This window comes from Trichechus manatus, unplaced genomic scaffold (genome assembly GCF_000243295.1).
Source record: "Trichechus manatus latirostris isolate Lorelei unplaced genomic scaffold, TriManLat1.0 scaffold00138, whole genome shotgun sequence".
NCBI lineage: Eukaryota > Metazoa > Chordata > Mammalia > Sirenia > Trichechidae > Trichechus > Trichechus manatus.
In genome coordinates this window covers 4,010,564-4,028,753 of record NW_004444074.1, presented here as the reverse complement: position 1 = coordinate 4,028,753, position 18,190 = coordinate 4,010,564, and the positions used below count along the sequence as shown (strand labels likewise).

The 18,190-nt window shown below is 40.9% G+C and overlaps 2 protein-coding genes across 14 annotated transcripts in view; one reads left to right on the top strand and one right to left on the bottom strand.

Annotated features, from left to right (window-relative positions):
- ZNF207 (zinc finger protein 207) overlaps nucleotides 1–6,716 on the bottom strand; it is a 24,815-nt gene extending 18,099 nt beyond the window's left edge. For all 13 annotated transcript variants that reach the window (XR_002825455.1, XR_002825454.1, XR_002825456.1 and 10 more), the window contains exons 1-2: nucleotides 6,505–6,716; nucleotides 5,028–5,154 (exon numbers count right to left, since the gene is read on the bottom strand). Coding sequence is in view for 10 of the 13 variants with exons in the window: in XM_023739653.1 (XP_023595421.1) it covers nucleotides 5,028–5,154; nucleotides 6,505–6,545 (168 nt within the window). In the remaining 3 variants the exon portion in view is untranslated. The remainder of the gene's footprint in view (nucleotides 1–5,027; nucleotides 5,155–6,504) is intronic.
- Nucleotides 6,717–10,121: 3,405 nt separating this feature from the next.
- Nucleotides 10,122–18,190, top strand: part of CUNH17orf75 (chromosome unknown C17orf75 homolog) — a 12,054-nt gene continuing 3,985 nt past the window's right edge. The window contains exons 1-8 of the mRNA XM_004385403.3: nucleotides 10,122–10,309; nucleotides 11,078–11,152; nucleotides 13,185–13,310; nucleotides 14,117–14,260; nucleotides 14,511–14,568; nucleotides 15,817–15,936; nucleotides 16,599–16,663; nucleotides 16,806–16,942. Of these exons, the coding sequence (XP_004385460.1) occupies nucleotides 10,170–10,309; nucleotides 11,078–11,152; nucleotides 13,185–13,310; nucleotides 14,117–14,260; nucleotides 14,511–14,568; nucleotides 15,817–15,936; nucleotides 16,599–16,663; nucleotides 16,806–16,942 (865 nt within the window). The 5' untranslated portion in view covers nucleotides 10,122–10,169. The remainder of the gene's footprint in view (nucleotides 10,310–11,077; nucleotides 11,153–13,184; nucleotides 13,311–14,116; nucleotides 14,261–14,510; nucleotides 14,569–15,816; nucleotides 15,937–16,598; nucleotides 16,664–16,805; nucleotides 16,943–18,190) is intronic.

The window sequence follows — 18,190 nt, the reverse complement described above, 5'->3', positions numbered from 1 at the left end:
AGACTGGACTATGGGACATAAAATGATACTCGTGAAGAGTGTGCTTCTTAGCTCAAGTAGATACATGAGACTAAATGGGCAGCTCCTGTCCAGAGGCGAGATGAGAAAGGCAGAGAGGGTCAGTAGCTGGCTGAACGGACACAGGAATTCCAAGGTGGAAAGAAAGAGTGTGCTGTCACAGTAGAGGGAGAGCAACTAGGGTCACAAAATAATGTACGCATAAATTTTTGTATGAGAGACTAACCTGAATTATAAACCTTCACTTAAAGCACAACAATTTAGGGGAAAAAAAAAAGAACGGTTCTAGAGCGAGATTATCTAGATTCAAATTCCAGTTTTGATTTATTAGCTATGTGACACTAGCAAGTCACTTCTAAGCCTCAGTTTACCACACTTATTCAATACTTAACTTCTGGAGTTGTTTTGAGAATAATAGTATATTTAAAAAAGCACTTGGCAACGTGTCAATATTGGTTTATCAACTGTAACACGTGTAACACAAGAATGCAAGTTACTAACAGAAGAAACATGTAGGGGGAAGGGAGCATCAATTAAAAACTGTACTTTCTGCACGGTTTTTCTAAAAACCTAAAACTGCTCTAAAAAATAAATCTGTGAAAACAAATAAATAAGCAAGCACTTGACAGAATGCCTAATACACAGCAATGGCTCAACAAGTGTTACTTCAAGTTTACTATATAACCCTGCCTATTTGAATTATTAACAATGATATCCAAGTCAGAGAGATTTCAACTCTGAATTAAGTTTATGAAATACTACCTTATATTAAAAAGAATTAGAATAAAGTAACCTTTCCAAGAACAGACCTTGAAGCAAGCCTGCAGTACAACTAGAAAAGCTTTGTTATAATTAGCATCATCCATTAACTAATGAGTTACTTGAGACCTAAAGACTTCCACAGTAGTGATCCTGTCACTGTCTCTCTGAATTTACTTGGTAGGTTACAAAGAAGAAAGAGGTTAAGATGTTTACTGTGAAACACTGGCCATGTATTTTCACTGCATGGTACAAATGGTGTTGGTGGCTCAAAGCCACACAGTGGTACCACAGATGATAGGCCTGGTGATCTGCTTCCATTAACACCCTATAGTGCAATTCTACTCTGTATGACACATTTGTGGTTGCCAGGAGACTGAATCAACTCAGGGCAACTAGCAACAAACAACAATTGGTAACAATATGCCAATATAGCAAAACCTTTATAGTCTTCAGCAAAAGCCCTTTACTTAGGTAAGCGGACATATTATGTCCAGACTATTAGCATCACCTAGAAACTTGTTAGAAATGCAGAAACTCCAGGCTGGGGCCGGCAATCTGCTGTTAAAGAACTTGGCTGCTGACCTTTGTGCTAACCAAAAGGTTGGCAGTTCAAACCCACCAACCGTTCCACGGGAGAAAAATGTGGCAGTCCGCTTCCTTTAAGATTTACAGCGTTGGAAACCCTATGGGGCAATTCTAATCCATCCTTTAGGATCACCATGAGTCAGAATGGACTCAAAGGCAACGAGTTTGGTTTTTCCAGGGGATTCTGATGCAGATTCAAATTTGAGAACCACTAGCTTAGGCCCTGGTGGCATAGTGGTTAAGTGCTCAGCTGCTAACCAAAAGGTCGGCAGTTAAAATCCACCAGCTGCTCCCTGGAAACCCTATGGGGCAGTTCTACTGTCCTATAGGGTTGCTGTGAGTTGGAACTGATTAGACGGCCCATAACAACAGAAGCTTAGGCTAATGACTTGAACAAACAAACAACTACTCAATTTTCCTTTCCTCCCAAGCCACTTTCACGTAAGAACAAAAAGGTTTTCTTGGAGATCTTATCTCATTTAACCATAGATTTTTAAAAAATTGGCATGCAAATAAAATTCAGAAATTATCTTAACTTCTGATTAATCTTGAAAAGCTGTTCCTTTCATTGTGATTAGAAGATTCATGGGTAAAGCTACTTAACAAGTGACTTATCACACCCTGCTTCCTAAGTTTGTTTTGGAGTATGTTGCTATTCTTGATAAATGAAGATGAAATAACTCGTCCTGCATATTCCTCAAAGAAATACAATAACACTCACATATACACTAGTCTCCACTACATTTTTGAATGGTAAGGGCAGGGATAAATATATTAAGTGCTGGGAAGAGGAGAAAAAATGTGACTTATCAAAAATCCTCCACCAACATTATAGCACAGCCAAAATTCGACAGATTTCTTAAAAATCTTGCTTTAAAAAGATAGGGAGAACTTGAATGTAATCAGTGTCACTGAACTCTACACGTAGAAACTTTTGAATTGGTGAATGTTTTGGTGTGTATATTTTCCTCATACACACAAAAGATAACGGGGGCAAGCATTTACAAGAATCTTCTGTGGACCATATCTTTCTAACGCCCTAAAGCTTATCATCTATAAAACTGGAGGATGTGTCTGTTATAACTGCTACACCTATCTTACAGATTGCTGTGGAAATAAGAAAACAAAAATAGAAGTACTTAGTCAATTAAAGATACTACTAATAGTCTCTCAACTAATCTCCTTCCAGCTTCTACTCCATTTCTCTGCTCTTCTCTATAGCACAACCAGAGCTTCAAATCTGTTCGTTCCAGTTCGAACTCCTAAGAATGTACATTTCCACCACAGACACACTGAATCAGAATCTACATTTTAACAAGATCCCAAGTCATTTTTATGTATACCAAATTTTGAGAACCACTCCTCTACTAGTGGTTCTCAGAATTGGTCCCTAATCAGCAGCATTAGCTTGCCTGGGAACTTGTTAGAAATGCAAATTCTCAGCAGGGCTTCAAAACGGACCAATATGAAGCCCTGAGCACAACTCCTTGGGAAGTTTACCCACTTCCTCTTTTTCTCCTGAAAGCACTCCAATCAGACTTTCACCCTCATCACCCTAAGGAAATCACTCCTGGCAAGTGATCAATAACCTTCACTTTGATGAATCCACTCTTAAGTCTTACTTGACCTACCATCAGCAATTGACTCAGTTAAATAACGCTCTCCTTGAAACACAACCTCATCTGGCTTCAAGGGCACTACTCTCTTGGTTTTTCTACCTTCAGTCTCCCTGAATGATGGTTCCCTTTAATCTTCTGACAGCTAAATGCTGAGTGCGCCCAGGGCTGAATCCTAGCACGTCTTTTCTATCTATACTCTCCAGATAAGGATATACAGTATTATGGTTTAAAAATAGCCATTCTTATACTGTATCCTCCCAAATGTCTATCTCCAGTTCGAACTTCTCTGCTTGACATCTCCACCTTGACATCCAATAGATCTTCTCAAAACTAACATATGCACACTCAAAATTAACATAAACCATCCCGATATCCTTATTCCTAAGCCTATTCTTCCTGCACCTTTTCACATTTAGGTATATGGTAACTCATTTTCCACAACGCTCAGGCCAAAAACCTTGGAGTCATGCTTAACACCTCACTCACTCTCATACTGCACATCTAATCAACCAGCAAATTCTGGTCTTGGCCACCATTACCTCTTGCCAAATCTCCTACCTGATCTGACTGCACCTTGTAGTCTATTCTTAGCTCTGCAGCGTGTTACATCTCTGTTCACACCCTCCATTTCATTCCAAATTAAAGAAAGTGGCCTACAATGGCCTGCAAGCCCTCCTATATAAAGTTGTAATACACTGCGGCTCATTCCTTTTCCTGCAATATAAGAGAATGCTCCTTACTGGAAGGGCTTTCATTTGCTGTTCCTTAGAAGCTCCCACTCACTTCCTTCAGATCTCTGCTCAAATCTTAGTTTTTCATGGAGATCTTCCTTATCCCCCTTACCTAATTCTAGTTTTCTCTTTATCATTTATCAGTACAGGACAAGCTAAACATTTACAAGTTATTTTCCTCCACAGTATAAATCTAAGCTCCATAATTGCAGACTTTATTCCCTGTTGTATGTCCAGTGCCTAAAACAATGTCTAGCACAGCAGCAGAGTGCTGTCCTATAGAACATTCTGCGATGAACGGGTATCTGTGTTACCTAATAGCAGCCCCTAGCCACACGTGGCTACTAAGCACTTGAAATATGTCTAACATGTCAGAGGAAGTGAACTTTTAAATTTTTCATCTGATGATTAATTTTATTTTTAATAGCCAATGTGACTAGTGGCTGCCACAGCAGACACTGTGGATCTAGCATGTAATAGGCTCTCAAATATTTCTGAACGGGTATTAAATTGCTATTACAGTAAAATAACTGTAGTGAAAGGAATATACAAGCTTATTTTTAAACTGGGGAAGCAATCGCTTGTTTTAATTTACTTCCTTGCCTCTCACCAACAGTAGTTTCTAATGTGTAAAGACTGACTTATCTCACACCTCTCCAGGGTCCAATTTAGCAAAAATTCTGGCAGCTCTGGGATTAGCAAAACTAGAATAATGTTGAACGAGATCCAAACGTACTCATTAGAGTCTTTATAAACATAAATTACAACGCTCTCCCTACCTAGTAGGGAAAAGATTCAAGAAACCTAGAAGTTATTAAATAAAATACAACACAGCCATTTCAAAAGAATAAATTGTTGAAATAAGCCTAGCTCCAGGCTAGAAATTATACCAAAGAAACCCTTCAATGGCAGGGAGTAATAGCAGCTAATTATGTTATTAACTCTTATGGGATGAGAACTGGCCAGATGACCCACAAAATTTAAATCACTGATCTTTATTCTCTGTCCCAAGTACTTAGGAGGTAGTCTTTGATCTCAACGTAATTCTCACCAATCTAACCTAGCACAAGATATATTATCATTACTTTAAAAATAAATACCAATATATACTCTACTTAAGCATAAAAAAAAAAGTCAATTGTTTACCTTCTTCATGGCTACTGAACTTTTTTCTAAGCTGACTGGCCAGCTCATCTAATCTTTTGCAATGAACAAAAATTACAGTGGTCAAAGAGAAATTCAAGATTATTCTTTCATGTTGCTGCCAAATTACAAGGCGGCAAAAATTTTAATACAAAAGAAAAACTCTTACCTGCATGCAATGAATAGCTAAGCCAGGTCCTGTGTACAACTTCTTGTGACATATATGGCATTTAAAATGCTTTGCTTTTTGGTGCTGTATAAGGATCTTCTCGTCATCAAAATCTCTATTACAATACCTGATCAATACCGTTAAGGTACAAAAATAGCATAATCACATTGCCTATAATAAAAACAATCCGTCAAGTGAGCGAATAGAGGTAACATTAAACTATGAGCTAAGGGCTAAAACCAAAAAGGCACTTTATAGAAGCCCCGCTTTTGATACTTACTATACAAAAACTTAACATTTGCCATATGATCTCAGTATTTTCAATTTCTCGGGGGGCCATGGTCTCATCAGCACCCCCAAATAAATACATCTCAGTAATCAGCAATCTATTTTTGCCAAATTATTGTGTGTTTAACAGAGATGTTACCTAAAATTAACTTTTCTTTCGTTCAGCATCTGAATATTTACACACACACTGTGGAAAGGTTCAATGTTCAGAAATCCTCAAGTTTATTTCAAAACAGAATTAATCCAGTAGATATATAGAAAATAAAAATAATCGAAATATTAGGAATGTAGTCGTATTTAGATCTAACAAGTTCACAGGGGCTAAAAATGACACACAATTCCGTTTCCAACTCCGTATGAATTTATGTTGCCAAGGCATGCATTTAAACTCAAGAGATTCTTACCTCACTACTCCTTAGGTTTTACAAAATTCGTAACCGTTTTTAAACAAACCGTTTTTAAATACGAGAGTAAAATCAACTTTAACGTAAAAAAAGTACACTACCACTTCCGGAGAAAGTATTAAAATGATGATACATTTTATTAAGATTTTCCTTTCCAACAAAATAGGCCTTTTCTTTTTTTAAGTCCTACAACGCTGGATAATAGATACACGAAACTCCACCTTTTAGGAGAAATGCTAAGGCGCCTCTGGATTAGACACGGAAGCTGGCTCTCCCCAACCCCCGCAAAAAGCGGGGGGGAGGCTCCTGGAAATCAGAATTGGTTAACTTAAACCTTTACTAAGACACCAATTCTACAAAAAACGAAGAAAATGGGTGACAGAGACTCCATAAGCTTTTCCCCAATCCTTCATGGAATCAATCAGCGTATTTTACTCAAAAAAAACGTCGCTTTGTTGAATCGTCACCAAAACAACGGAATAGGGGCAGAACAGTGCTTAGGTAACGCTTTCTTTGGTAGAGGTCCAGGCCGCCTCCCAGTGGGCCAACGCTCACCTCAAAGCCAAATCCTGAGTCACGGAGTCGCCACGACCCACAACTGCTAGTACCTCTCACCCTAGGAACCCCATTTTCAGAGGCCTCCCCAAATTCGATCTCAGCAACCCAACCACCCGGCTCGACGCCCAGGTCACAGACACTCCCCGCCATAGGCCAAAACCCAGGCCTCCCAATCACCATCAACCGGCGCCCCCACTAGGCCTCGACTTCAAACCGACAAAGGATATCAGCACCAAGGCTTCAGCTGCTTCTTCTTCTTGCGACCCATAACCACGCTCTACTGACAAAGTAAAAGGGAGGAGAAAAACAAGCAGGAAAAAGGAGACGAAAATCGCTCACTTTTCCGACCCAACGGCAACCACCGCGTCCCACAGGAAACAGACACAAAATGGCCGACGGCCTCGTTAGCCGCTCCGCTTCCCATTATGCACTGCGGCGGAGGCGGTGCCAGGTGGGGCGTCACGTGACACGGGCCTCCGCCCTGAGTGGGTGGAGACTTGCGGCCGCCAAGAGGCAGTCGCCATCTTGCCCGCTTAAGTTGGTCTCTCCGCCTGCGATGCGTCTGGGATTCAGTTGAAAAGGAGCGAGTGCTCTGGGTTCGACGAGACGAAAGTGAATAGAAAACAAAACAGAACAAAAAATTGTTTTAAGGTTACCTGCTTAATTAAGCTCAGGCTACGAATAAAGGATAATTCAGACAGTACCCAATTTTTAATTTCGTTTTGTTTCTGTTGCCCGGAACTTCTGCAGTAAGTGTTAAGTGACTGCTACTTGCACAAAGAAGTGTCTTGAAACTCACAGACTAGTAAACAATTAGAATGCAATGTAGTCAGGGCGGTGATGGGGGAGAATACGAGATTCTCCCGGACATCAGAGGAAACACGGTCTCGGGCGGGCGCTGGGGTGTCAAGAAAAGTTTCCTGAAGGATCAGTGGGAGTTAGTGAAGGAGATGGTAGTCCCCTAAAACGAAAAACCAAACCCGTTGGCGTTGATTCCCACTCATGGCGACCCTATAGGACAGAGTAGAACTGCCTCATAGGGTTTCCAAGGAAAGGCTGGTGGATTCAAACCGCCAGTCTTTTGGTTAGCAGCCTATCTCTTAACCACTTCGCCACCAGGGCTCCATCAATCCTCATAGGCACATTTAAATAATAATTATGATGATGGCAATAGTGTCAAATTCAGTATTTGTTTGTGGCAGACAGTATGCTAAGCACTTAACGTAAATTATTTAAGTCTTAGAACAAGTGTGAGGTAGGTGATATTTTTCCCATTGTACAAATGAGAAAGCTGAGATGCAGGTTCACTTAGTAACCTGTTCAAGACCACATAGTCAATAGCAGAGCTGGGATTTGAGTTCAAGTCAGCTTGGCTCTAAAAATCTTTACCACAGCCAGGTCTATGTGCCTCAGTATGCATCATCAGCACAGTCCCATCCCTAGGACTTAATTCAAGGTGTTTTCAAAGGCATATGAAAACGTTTGAGACCTGGGGAGAATATTTTTCAAAATATGATAAGAAAACAAAACACTGGAATTAATAACTGTTCAATTAAATGGCTACAAACAAACATATGTCAATAAGTCATCCTCAACCAAATTCTATAGTGTTAAAGAGTATTTGGATTTAAACATCACTCTGCCACTTATTAGCTATTTTACCTTGGGTAAGTTACGTACCTTTGGCCTCAGTTTACTCATCTGTAAGGTGGGATAATAATAAAACCTACCTCCATAGGGTTGTGAGAATTAAATGAGCTAATATTTGTAAGTGCTTAGAAGGCCCCTGACACACAATAAATGTTATATTTATATTTGTTATATTATAGTTATGGAGTCCTGGTGGCGCAATGGTTAAGTGTTCGGCCGCCAACCAAAAGGTCGACAGTTTAAATCTGCTAGCTGCTCCTTGGAAACCCTACGGGGCAGTTCTACTCTGTCACAAGGGGGCACTATGAGTTGAAAATGGACTCAAAGGCACCTAACAAGAACAACAATAGGTGAAATGTAGTACAATATATCCTTATTTTACTTGCTGTTGAGCATTTTATTTATATATCTTTCTTTTTTATGACTTCCGTGAACTGCCCATTTTCTATTTTTTTAATCAATTAATGATAGCCCTTCATCTATTATATGTATTGAATATATTTTTTCCAGGTTTGTCATTGTGTTTTTACTTTGTGCCACACAGAAGTGTTTAGTTTTTATAGTCAGATTATCTTTTTTTCTTCCTATAGGGCTTCTATGTGTTTGATGTTTAAAAAGCCCTTCTTCACTTCTAGAAAGTTTATAATTCTCCTATATTTTCACCTTGTTTGTTGTTTTTGTTTTTGCTTCATTTAAATTCTTAAACTAGTCTACAGAACCAATAGTGTATATCAACAATAACATCACCTGCCTTGAAACCAGAAGAACTAGATGGTGCCCAGCTACCACTCCCGAATACTCCGACCAGGGACCCAATAGATGGTCCTGGATAGAACAGGAGAAAAATGTAGAACAAAACTCAAATTCCTAAAAAAAAAAAAAAAGAGGCCAGGCTTACTGGACCGGTAGAGACCAGATGAGCCCCTGAGACTATTGCCCTGAGATACTCTTTAAACTTGGAATTCAAACCACTCCCAGAAGTCACCTTTCAGCCAAACGACAGATTGGCCCATAAAATAAATAATATCACCCATGGGTACTGTGCTCCTCAAAATAATCATCTAGGTGAAACCAAACTGTTAACATTTGCCCTAGACCAAAGGTGAAAAAGCTAGGAGGGACAGGAAGCTAAATTAATGGAAACAACAACCAAAATGAAAATAACGAGAATGCTGATACATTGTGAAGAACGTAACCAATGTCACTGAAAGATATGTATGGAAATTGTTAAATGAGAACCCAATTTCCTGTGTAAACTTTCACCAAAAACACAATAAAATATTTTTAAAAAATTCTTAGATGTTTGATCAAAGCGCGTGCGCGTGCGTGCCTGCCTGCGTGCGTGCGTGTAAGCAGTGAAGTAGGAAACAGTTTTATTGTTTTCCACGTAGTTGGCCAATTGCGGAGCCCTGGTGGCACAGTGGTTAAAAGCTCAGGCAGCTAATCAAAAGGTTAGCAGTTCAAGTCTACCAGCCGCTCCTAGAAAGTCTGTTGTGCAGTTTACTCTGGTCGCTATGACTTGAATCTACTCAACGGCAATGGGTAGCTTATTATATCACCTTTGTCACATACTAAATCTCCTAGACATCTTAACCTTTAGAGGAGAAAAATGAGTTAAAAGAGAAATGGCAAAATTTTTTCAGTTAACGGGAACTCAAATCAGCCTGCTACCTGGACTCCGGACTTTCTGGAGCTAGAGGACTGGATTAATCCCTGAAACTATTACCCTGAGATAATCTTTAAAACCGAAACCAAAAATATCCCCTGAAGTCTTCTTAAAATCAAACAATGAAAATCTAGTAAAAAGATGTCTGCCTTGAGCATTATGCTCTTTTAAGAACTATCTATATGGGGAACAAAGTGACAACACAACTCAAAAGATTAGATAAGAACCTTGGAGGGCAGTGAGTTTATGTTAATGGAGGAGGAACAACTCAGAAAAGGAAGGTGAGAATGGTCGCACAACTGGAAGAATGTAATCAATGCATGTCACTGAGTTGTACATGTAGAAACAGTTGAGTTGGTGTATTTTCTGCTGTGTATATTCTCAACAACAACAACAAAAGCCTGCTAGTCCCTGTGAGGAGAAAAACCCATGCCAGTTTCTTTGTCTGAGAACAGGGGGAAATCAGCGGAACGCAGATGTGCGAGGGCCAGGAGCCGGAGGAACCCAGCCACCAAGGACTGTACGGCAGCGGGGGAGTGGTTTGGTTGTGACACAAGGCCGCTCGAGGCGGCCGCGATGCTCCCCTCCTTGCAGGAATCGCTGGATGGGGATGAAAAGGAGCTAGAGAGCAGCGAGGAGGGTGGCTCCGCGGAGGAGCGGAGACTCGAGCTACCGCCTAGCAGCCACTACTGTCTCTACAGCTATCGCGGAAGCAGGTGGAGGCGCCCTCCCGGTCGCCCTGGCCGCCCAGCGGCCCCGCCCCGGCCCCGCCCCGGCTCCGCCACCGGGCCTTGCACCCGACCCCGGGCCAGGGGCTAGGCCGCTCCCAAACGCCATCTCCTCCTCTCCCAGCCAAGGTCTCTGGCCCCAAGGGCCCTCTTCGTCTTCCACCGTTCTTCCCAGCCCCCATCCGGGACCTTATGCCTGGCCCTCCCAAGCCTGTGCGCTCCATCTGCACCTGTCTTCTCAGCCCCATCTTTTCGCCCCTGTCCTTTGTTTAGCGGAGTGCCTGGCACGTTCAATAATGTCAGTTCCCGTTCCCTGTCTTTCCTGTCATCATCTCCTCACTTTCTCGAATTTGTGCCACAACTTCCACACCTCCACCCCCAGCTAGTGGTGTCCTCTGACTTGGCCGCCTCTTTTCCATCCTCTCGGGCTGGCTGACTTTCCTGGGACCCTCTTTGCCCTCAAAGCCTGGGTTTTTTGTTTTTGTTTTTTTTTTAAGAGGAAGTTTCCTTGTGCTTTCCGGGTATTTAGCTTTTCCTCCGCCCCGTAGGTGGGCCTGGAGAGAGAAGGGGGCTCTTGTCAGCACTTTCTGGGTTCGTTTTCTCTTCCCTAAGGATAGGCAATGGAGGACCCATGCACTTAGACCTTGCCGCATTTCTAGTTGACTTTGACTCTTGCCTGCCTCCCCCACACCCAACCCATACTCCCCATGAGTTGAAGCTCTTCGTTGAAAGCAGTATTGCTCTTGTGGCCTACAGATTGGCACAGCAGCGAGGGGACAGTGATGATGGAAGTGGCACAAATGCAGAAACTCCCTCCGGTGATGATTTCAGGTAAAACCAGCTTGACCATAACCCATCTATATATTTTTATCTTTCCTGCACCTCTGGCTTGTAGATGTCGGTGGGTACCCTATTTCCACTGAGCTTTCCTTGAATCACACTATCAAGCCCACCTGTCTCAAAGGAACCTCTTCCTGATTGCCTCATTGACTCATTCATTCAAGGCTGGGGCAGATCCAAATACTGATAGCGCCCCTGGTAATTAGCCAATTATTCTGAGTTTCTTGCTTGGAACTCCAGTAAACTTTTCAATGTCATATTGCTCTAAATAAATTTACTATGCTTTTTTATTTTTACCCCTCTCAGTAGTATTTTGTAGCAACCCTGCCACACAATAGGATATGAACTCCAAGACAGCAGGGATTGTTGTCTCCTTTGCTTATTGTATCTTCTTACCTAGTACCTTGAGTGGTGCCTGGCACAGGGTAGGCGTTTTTATTAAATGAATAATGAATAAATGAACGTTAACACTTGATGCAAGGTAAGGTATTATACAAAAATATTGTGTTCACTGTCTGGATAATGGATGGTTTAAAGAATTTTTCAGGTGCTATGATAGTATTGCGGAGTCCTGGTGGCACAGTGGTTAAGAGCTCAGCTACCAACCAAAAGGTCGGCAGTCCAAATGCACCAGCCACTCCTTGGAAATGTTATGGGGCAGTTCTACTCTGTCCTAGAGGGTCACTATGAGTCAGAATCAATTCAGTGGCAACGGGTTTAGTTTTTTTATTATGGTAGTATTGTGGTTATTTATATTTTAAAGTCCTCATCTTTGAGAGCTACATAATGAAAAATTTATGGGTGAAATGATATGATTCCTGGGACATGCTTCAAAATAATTTGAGAATGGGGGGTAAGCGGAAGGGGACACCATGGAGTACAGAGGAAACAATATTGGCCATGAGTTGATAGTTGTTGAATCTGGGTGATGGGTATATGTGGGCTCATTATACTCTTCTTCTCTACTTTTGTATATGTTTGAAAATTTCCATAATAAAAATTAAAACAAACAAAACACCTTGAAAAGTATTGGGTTCATATTCTCTATTGTGAAGTTTGGTGATAGAAGACCTTTTCTTCCTGTATATTCAAGTTATAGTCTCTGTTTATTTTCTAATCTAGATCAAATTGAAATGTTGATTTTTAGTGCATAAACGAAAGCTAATCTGGTGTGTTGTTCATTCATAGGTAATAGGTAGTTGGAGGGTTGATGAAAGAGGAGATGGCATGAGATAGTGATCTAGGAGAGTAGATGAGCAAATGGACCAGAAAATGTGGTGAAAGCTGGGCACCAGTAAGGGCTTGATCAAGGTTAAAGCAAAAAAACCAAACCCATTGCCATCAAGTTGATTCCGACTCATAGTGACCCTATAGGACAGGGTAGAAATGCCCCATAGAGTTTCCAAGGAGTGGCTGGTGGATTCGAACTGCTGACGTTTTAGTTAGCAGCCGAGCTCTTAACCACTGCGCCACCAGGGCTCCTGCTCAAGGTTAGCGATCATTAATTTAAAGTGAAACTAGAGACCCTGGATATGTGTTTTCGTCCAACCACATGCAACTTGCATAGGTGCAGATACAGAGTAGATAGAAAGCTGGATTAAATAGGGTTGGCATCTTGCTAATCAAGTACAGTGAGGTGAAAACAACAAAGGAATTGAATGAGAATGTATGCAAGGGTGTGATTATAGTGACTGACAATGGAATTTAAGCTGCATAAAGAGAAAGGAAGTGAGATGAGAAGCTTGAGAGACTATGAAAAAGAGGTAGGGTCAGTGGATTGGGGGCCTGAGTGGAGTCAGAGTACTAAAGAGAATGAGCTGGGAACAGAGGAATATTTTAAATTGTTTGTTGAAGTGGATTATACTTGGTGACCTACATTCCTAGAAGCTTCACCAACAGGGGTGAGAGACATAGCTTTCTCAAGTCCTTAAAAGACATCCTGGCTTTAAGTATACATGTTTGACTTAAGGAGTATGAAAGCAGTAACCCACTGGTAAGCAATGTGTGTCTTTCATTTGACAAGCCTCTCCTTGGTGGATGCTAATCTGCCATCTGAAGTGGAGCCACAGCTGCGCAGTTTCATTGCTAAGCGTCTTTCTAAGGGAGCAGTCTTTGAAGGACTGGGTAATGTTACATCTGTGGAGCTGAGGTAAGTATAAAATGTGCTGTCCTGAGTTTTTATTTTTGAGCTAAATTTGAGAAGTGGTGAGAAACTCTAAAAGACCAGCTTCTACTAGACCTGCAGAATTTATCCTTATTCTGTGGCAGCCTGAGCACTGGGAGTCACGCATAAACCTTTGCAGAATGGAATGAATTGAATGGCAGAGACTCTGCCTCCTAAGTTTACGTTATTTAGTTTATACTTCAGAGAAAAGTATTAATTACCAAAACTAAATAAAGTAACTGGAGTTGTATACTTTGGAGGTTATAAAGTGCTCTCACGAAATTTTATCTAATGTAGTTTTCTCTAGAAAGCTTGAGATAGAGCAAGTGAGGAATAAACTCAGAGAAGTTAAGGGGGATGCCCAAAGTCATAGGTCTGGTCACATCAGTGGAGTTTGGGCATGGACATAAGTGTCCTCTGTCCAATTCTAGCTATCTTTCCATTTTACCCCTTGGTTGTACTTCAGTTCAGACCATGAAGTTGGCATACAGGTCCCCCAGGAGTAGAATCCATGGCCCAAGAATAAAACCACAAGATAAACATAGTACATCTGCCAAGAGAATTAGAAGAAATTTCACGTACGTGAGGGGCTGCTTTGGCTAAAGCCCACTAGGGTATACATTCATTCTCCTCTGCTGTTACAAGTAAGTGAAAGGAGAAGTCTGAGAATCTCTGACTTAGAAAGTCTAACAGTGTTGTCAGACCAAGATGACCAGGAGTTGGAGTGGTCCACAAAATTAGATACGTGAGTCACCAAAACAATACATTTTACCTTTTTCTTTCTTTTCTAGTTCTCCAGGTTGCCGAGTTGGTTGTTACTACTGCCTTTTCCAGCAAGAAAAACTGCTTCCTGAAGCAGCAACAGTGGACTCTGAATATAAACCTTCAGAATATGTGGTCTGTTTTTTAGGAGGGTCTGAAAAAGGACTTGAGCTATATCCTTTCACTGGTCTTTGAGGATATCAGGAAGGAAAATCTGAGAGGCACATGGAGGAATATTACTACCAACCTCCAAGAAACTTCTCTACTCCCTTATGTATTTACCTGAATTTCATATTTTCATACAGCCGCTTCGTCTTGGCTTGTTTTAATTTACAGCTTGTGTTATTTGAGAGATTTTATATTTCATATTAGGAGATAAAACACTGTCTTGATTCATCCTTTATTGCTTCCTTAAGAATGTACTTTCAGGCTTGAATTGGACAAGTACATTCAAGGGCTGAAAAATAACATGAACTGTGAGGTAAGATAACTGATGTAATAGTTTAAGACTGAGTTGATTGACATGCTGTGACTGCTATACTGTCAAATCATAGGTGGGACACAAGGACACTTTAATTCTAAAAATGCTACTTTGTGAGCAAGTAGAATGATGCCTGTTCGGGAAGCAGGGAACATAGCCCTATAAGTGCTGACAGTTTCACAAGACTGCTTGTGATGTTTTATATACATGAAAACTTCAATGCATTAAATTTGATGGCACGTGGTAGCATGCCAGGTGAGGAAGAGGATGCTCTTCTCCTGATTCCTAAGCTGGTGATTCTGGGCAGAACTAACAGTCCATGCAAATTCTGGCATCAGAGACATGCTATGCAATGATAGGGTTGTCCTTAAACTCCACATCAAAGATTTTTAGAAACATTCCATTTTTCATTAATTGATCATTTATGAATTAGATATATCCATATTGATTAATTTATCCAAACCTTTAAAAACTGCTTTCAGCTTGTGGCAGTTGTTAAAGTCATGACTCTTGTAAGTTTATTGCCTGTTACATGTAGTAATAGTTCCTTTTATTTGTCACGTTCTTGAAAGATACTGCAGGAGGAGAGGGAAAGATAGTGTAGGAATGAGCTAGGAATGTGAGGGAGCTGCTCTCCCAGATTGGTGTCATTCCTATCTGACACGAGTCCCCAGAGAGCAGCATAGCCAAGAAAGCACATGTGATATGCTCATGGGCAGTGTGTCTGACAACTGGAGTGGGCTGGAATGTGTGGTTGAGTTAACTTGTATCTTCACCATTCGCATTTTGAGTCTGAGTGAACTGTCTACATCCTCCAGTCATTCGAACACGTAACAAGCTTCTACTGTGGATGTTTTAGACAGTGCAGCAGGTTCTGAGGATACAAGGATTATTAGGAGACGGTATCTGCAGCGAGTGCACAGTACACTGGGGGAGATGGATGTGTAAATGTCCAACTTCTCCCAGTGAAGAAGTGGCATGGGACTCTATTAAATTCAGTGTCTTCATTTTGTATAATGCATTTCCTAACATGCTTTTTAAGAAATTCAGAGCAGAATTAATCCCTACCCTGCCTAACAACCCCGGGAATGCTATAATCTCACAATTCTTTTTTTTGAGCTGATGGTGGTAGCTTCAGAAAAGATGTCTACCCTGGTTCTTTGCACTGTCAAGGGTGTCGTAAAGAAAATGTTAAATCAGCTAAGGTGAAAGCTTATGTTAAAGCAAATATATTCTGTTCTGATCTAGGAAGGGGGCCTGGAGAACCACATAAAATCCTACCTGAGCAGCTGGTTTGAGGATGTTGTATGCCCAATCCAAAGGGTTGTTCTTCTCTTTCAGGAGAAACTTACCTTTCTGCTACACGCTGTAAGTATTTCCTTAATCAAGAATCACTTTGGCAGAATTTGGATTGTTTAGTGGCATCACCCTTTTTTTCTGAATGTTCCTTTTTCCCCTTGAATATTAATTCAAACTATGCTTGCCAAGTAGACTACACCTTATTTACTCAGATCTGGAAAGTTAAATTACTACAGTAAATTGCAAATGCTGGCTAAGTCTTCCTAATAGGATAAAATATTTTTAAATAATTACTTTTTTTTTTTTTTTAACAATTTTTTATAGTTGTTGTAAAAAAAATACTTTTTGAAATTATCTGGGAGTGGTGTAATTTCTAAAACAGTTTGAGAAGGAAAACAAAAATCTAAAGTGATTTTTAATTGTATAAAAATGTCCGGATAAAAAATGAAAAATTCACTGACGTATCCAGACAATGGAAGAGGCTTGAGTGAATGACTGTTAGTTTTTCATTTTAATATGTGGTGGATGGATGCTGAGACTAAATGAGACCAAGGCAGTAAGGCCAGGTCTCAGCTCTAGTGAGCAGCAGTTGAACAAAGCTCTGCAGAGCTCATGTGCAGTGCCCATCTGGTGTGGTGGTGATTTGGGAAGGCAATGTTCAGTCACAAGTAGCTGCTCCATAAGAAAAACTAGAATATATGTATCAATCAGGCTTTATTTGTTTTTTGTAGGCTCTGAGTTATACTCCTGTTGAGGTTAAAGAATCAGATGAAAAAACAAAGAGAGACATTAACAGGTAAAGAACAGGTTTTTCCAAAGAGAGGACCTTTTTCACACAGAGCCTGATTTTTACTAAAACTTCCCTAGTGCAGAATGAATTTGCTTTTCCCTCCTGTTCCATAATACTGTTTGTGGAAATGGGCTTGTGTGTGCGTCAGGTTTCTGAGTGTGGCCAGTCTTCAAGGGCTTATTCATGAAGGCACCATGACATCTTTGTGCATGGCCATGACGGAGGAGCAGCATAAGTCTGTGGTCATCGATTGCAGTAGCTCCCAGCCTCAGTTCTTCAATGCAGGTGAGCCGCAACCTCTGAAGCAGCCTTCCTGGTCTCTTGTGAACCTTCATTTTTGCACTGAGAAAGATGGTACAAAGTTATTCTTCCTGCCTTTGTGCAGTTTTACATGTCTATCCCAAATTTGCTGAAAACAATAGCAGTTTTAGAAACATGGAAATAATGTCATGCCCAGCAATTCCACTCCTAGGAATATAGAGATACTCTTATATATGTACACAAACAGACACGTGCAAAAGTGTTTATAAAGTCATTGTTTGAAATAGCAAAGAAATGGAAACAACCTAAATGTCCATGTCTATAGGAATATTGATAATCTGCTATAGTCATACAATGGAATACTATACAGCAGTGAAAATGAATGAGCTAGAACTACATGTATCAGTATAGCTCATAAACATACTATTTAGCAAGACAAACCATTAAAGAAAATAGTTTTTTTTTTTTAAATTGTTATAGTTTAAATGAAGTTTACATTTCAAGTTAGTCTCCCCTACAAAAAGTTATACATACATTGTTATGTGACCCTCACTGCTCTCTCCATACTGTGATGGCACACTCCTCCTTTCCACCCGATTCCCCACATCCATTCAACTCCTAGCCCTCTCTGCCTTCCCATCTCACCTCCAGACAGAACCTGCCCGCTTAGTCTCTTGTAGCTACTTGAGGTAAGAGGCACACTCCTCACGAGTATCACTTTATGTCCCACAGTCCAGTCTAATCCCTGTCTGAAGAGTTGGCCTCGGAAATTATTTTAGTTCTGGGCTGAGAGAGAATCCAGGAGCCATGCTTTCCAGGGTTCCTCTAGTCTGAGTCAGACCATTAAGTCTTGTCTTCTTACTAAAATTTCAGTTCTGCACCCCACCTTTCTCCTGCTCCATCAGGGACTCTCTGTTGTGTTCCCTGTCAGGGCGGTCATTGGTGGTAGCTGGGCACCATCTAATTCTTCTGGTCTCAGGCTGATGAAGTCACTGGTTTATGTGGCCCTTTCTGTCTCTTGGGCTAGTACTTTCCTTGTGTCTTTGGTGTTCTTCATTCTCCTTTACTCCAGGTGGTTGGGACCAATGATGCATCTTAGATGGCCACTTGCAAGCTCATAAGACCCCAGATGCCACTCACCAAAGTTGGATGCAGAACGTTTTCTTAATAAACTTTGTTATGCCAGTTGACCTAGATGTCCCTTGAAAGCATGGTCCCCAGACCCCTACCCCTGCTACTCTGTCCCTCAAAGTGTTTGATTGTATTCAGGAA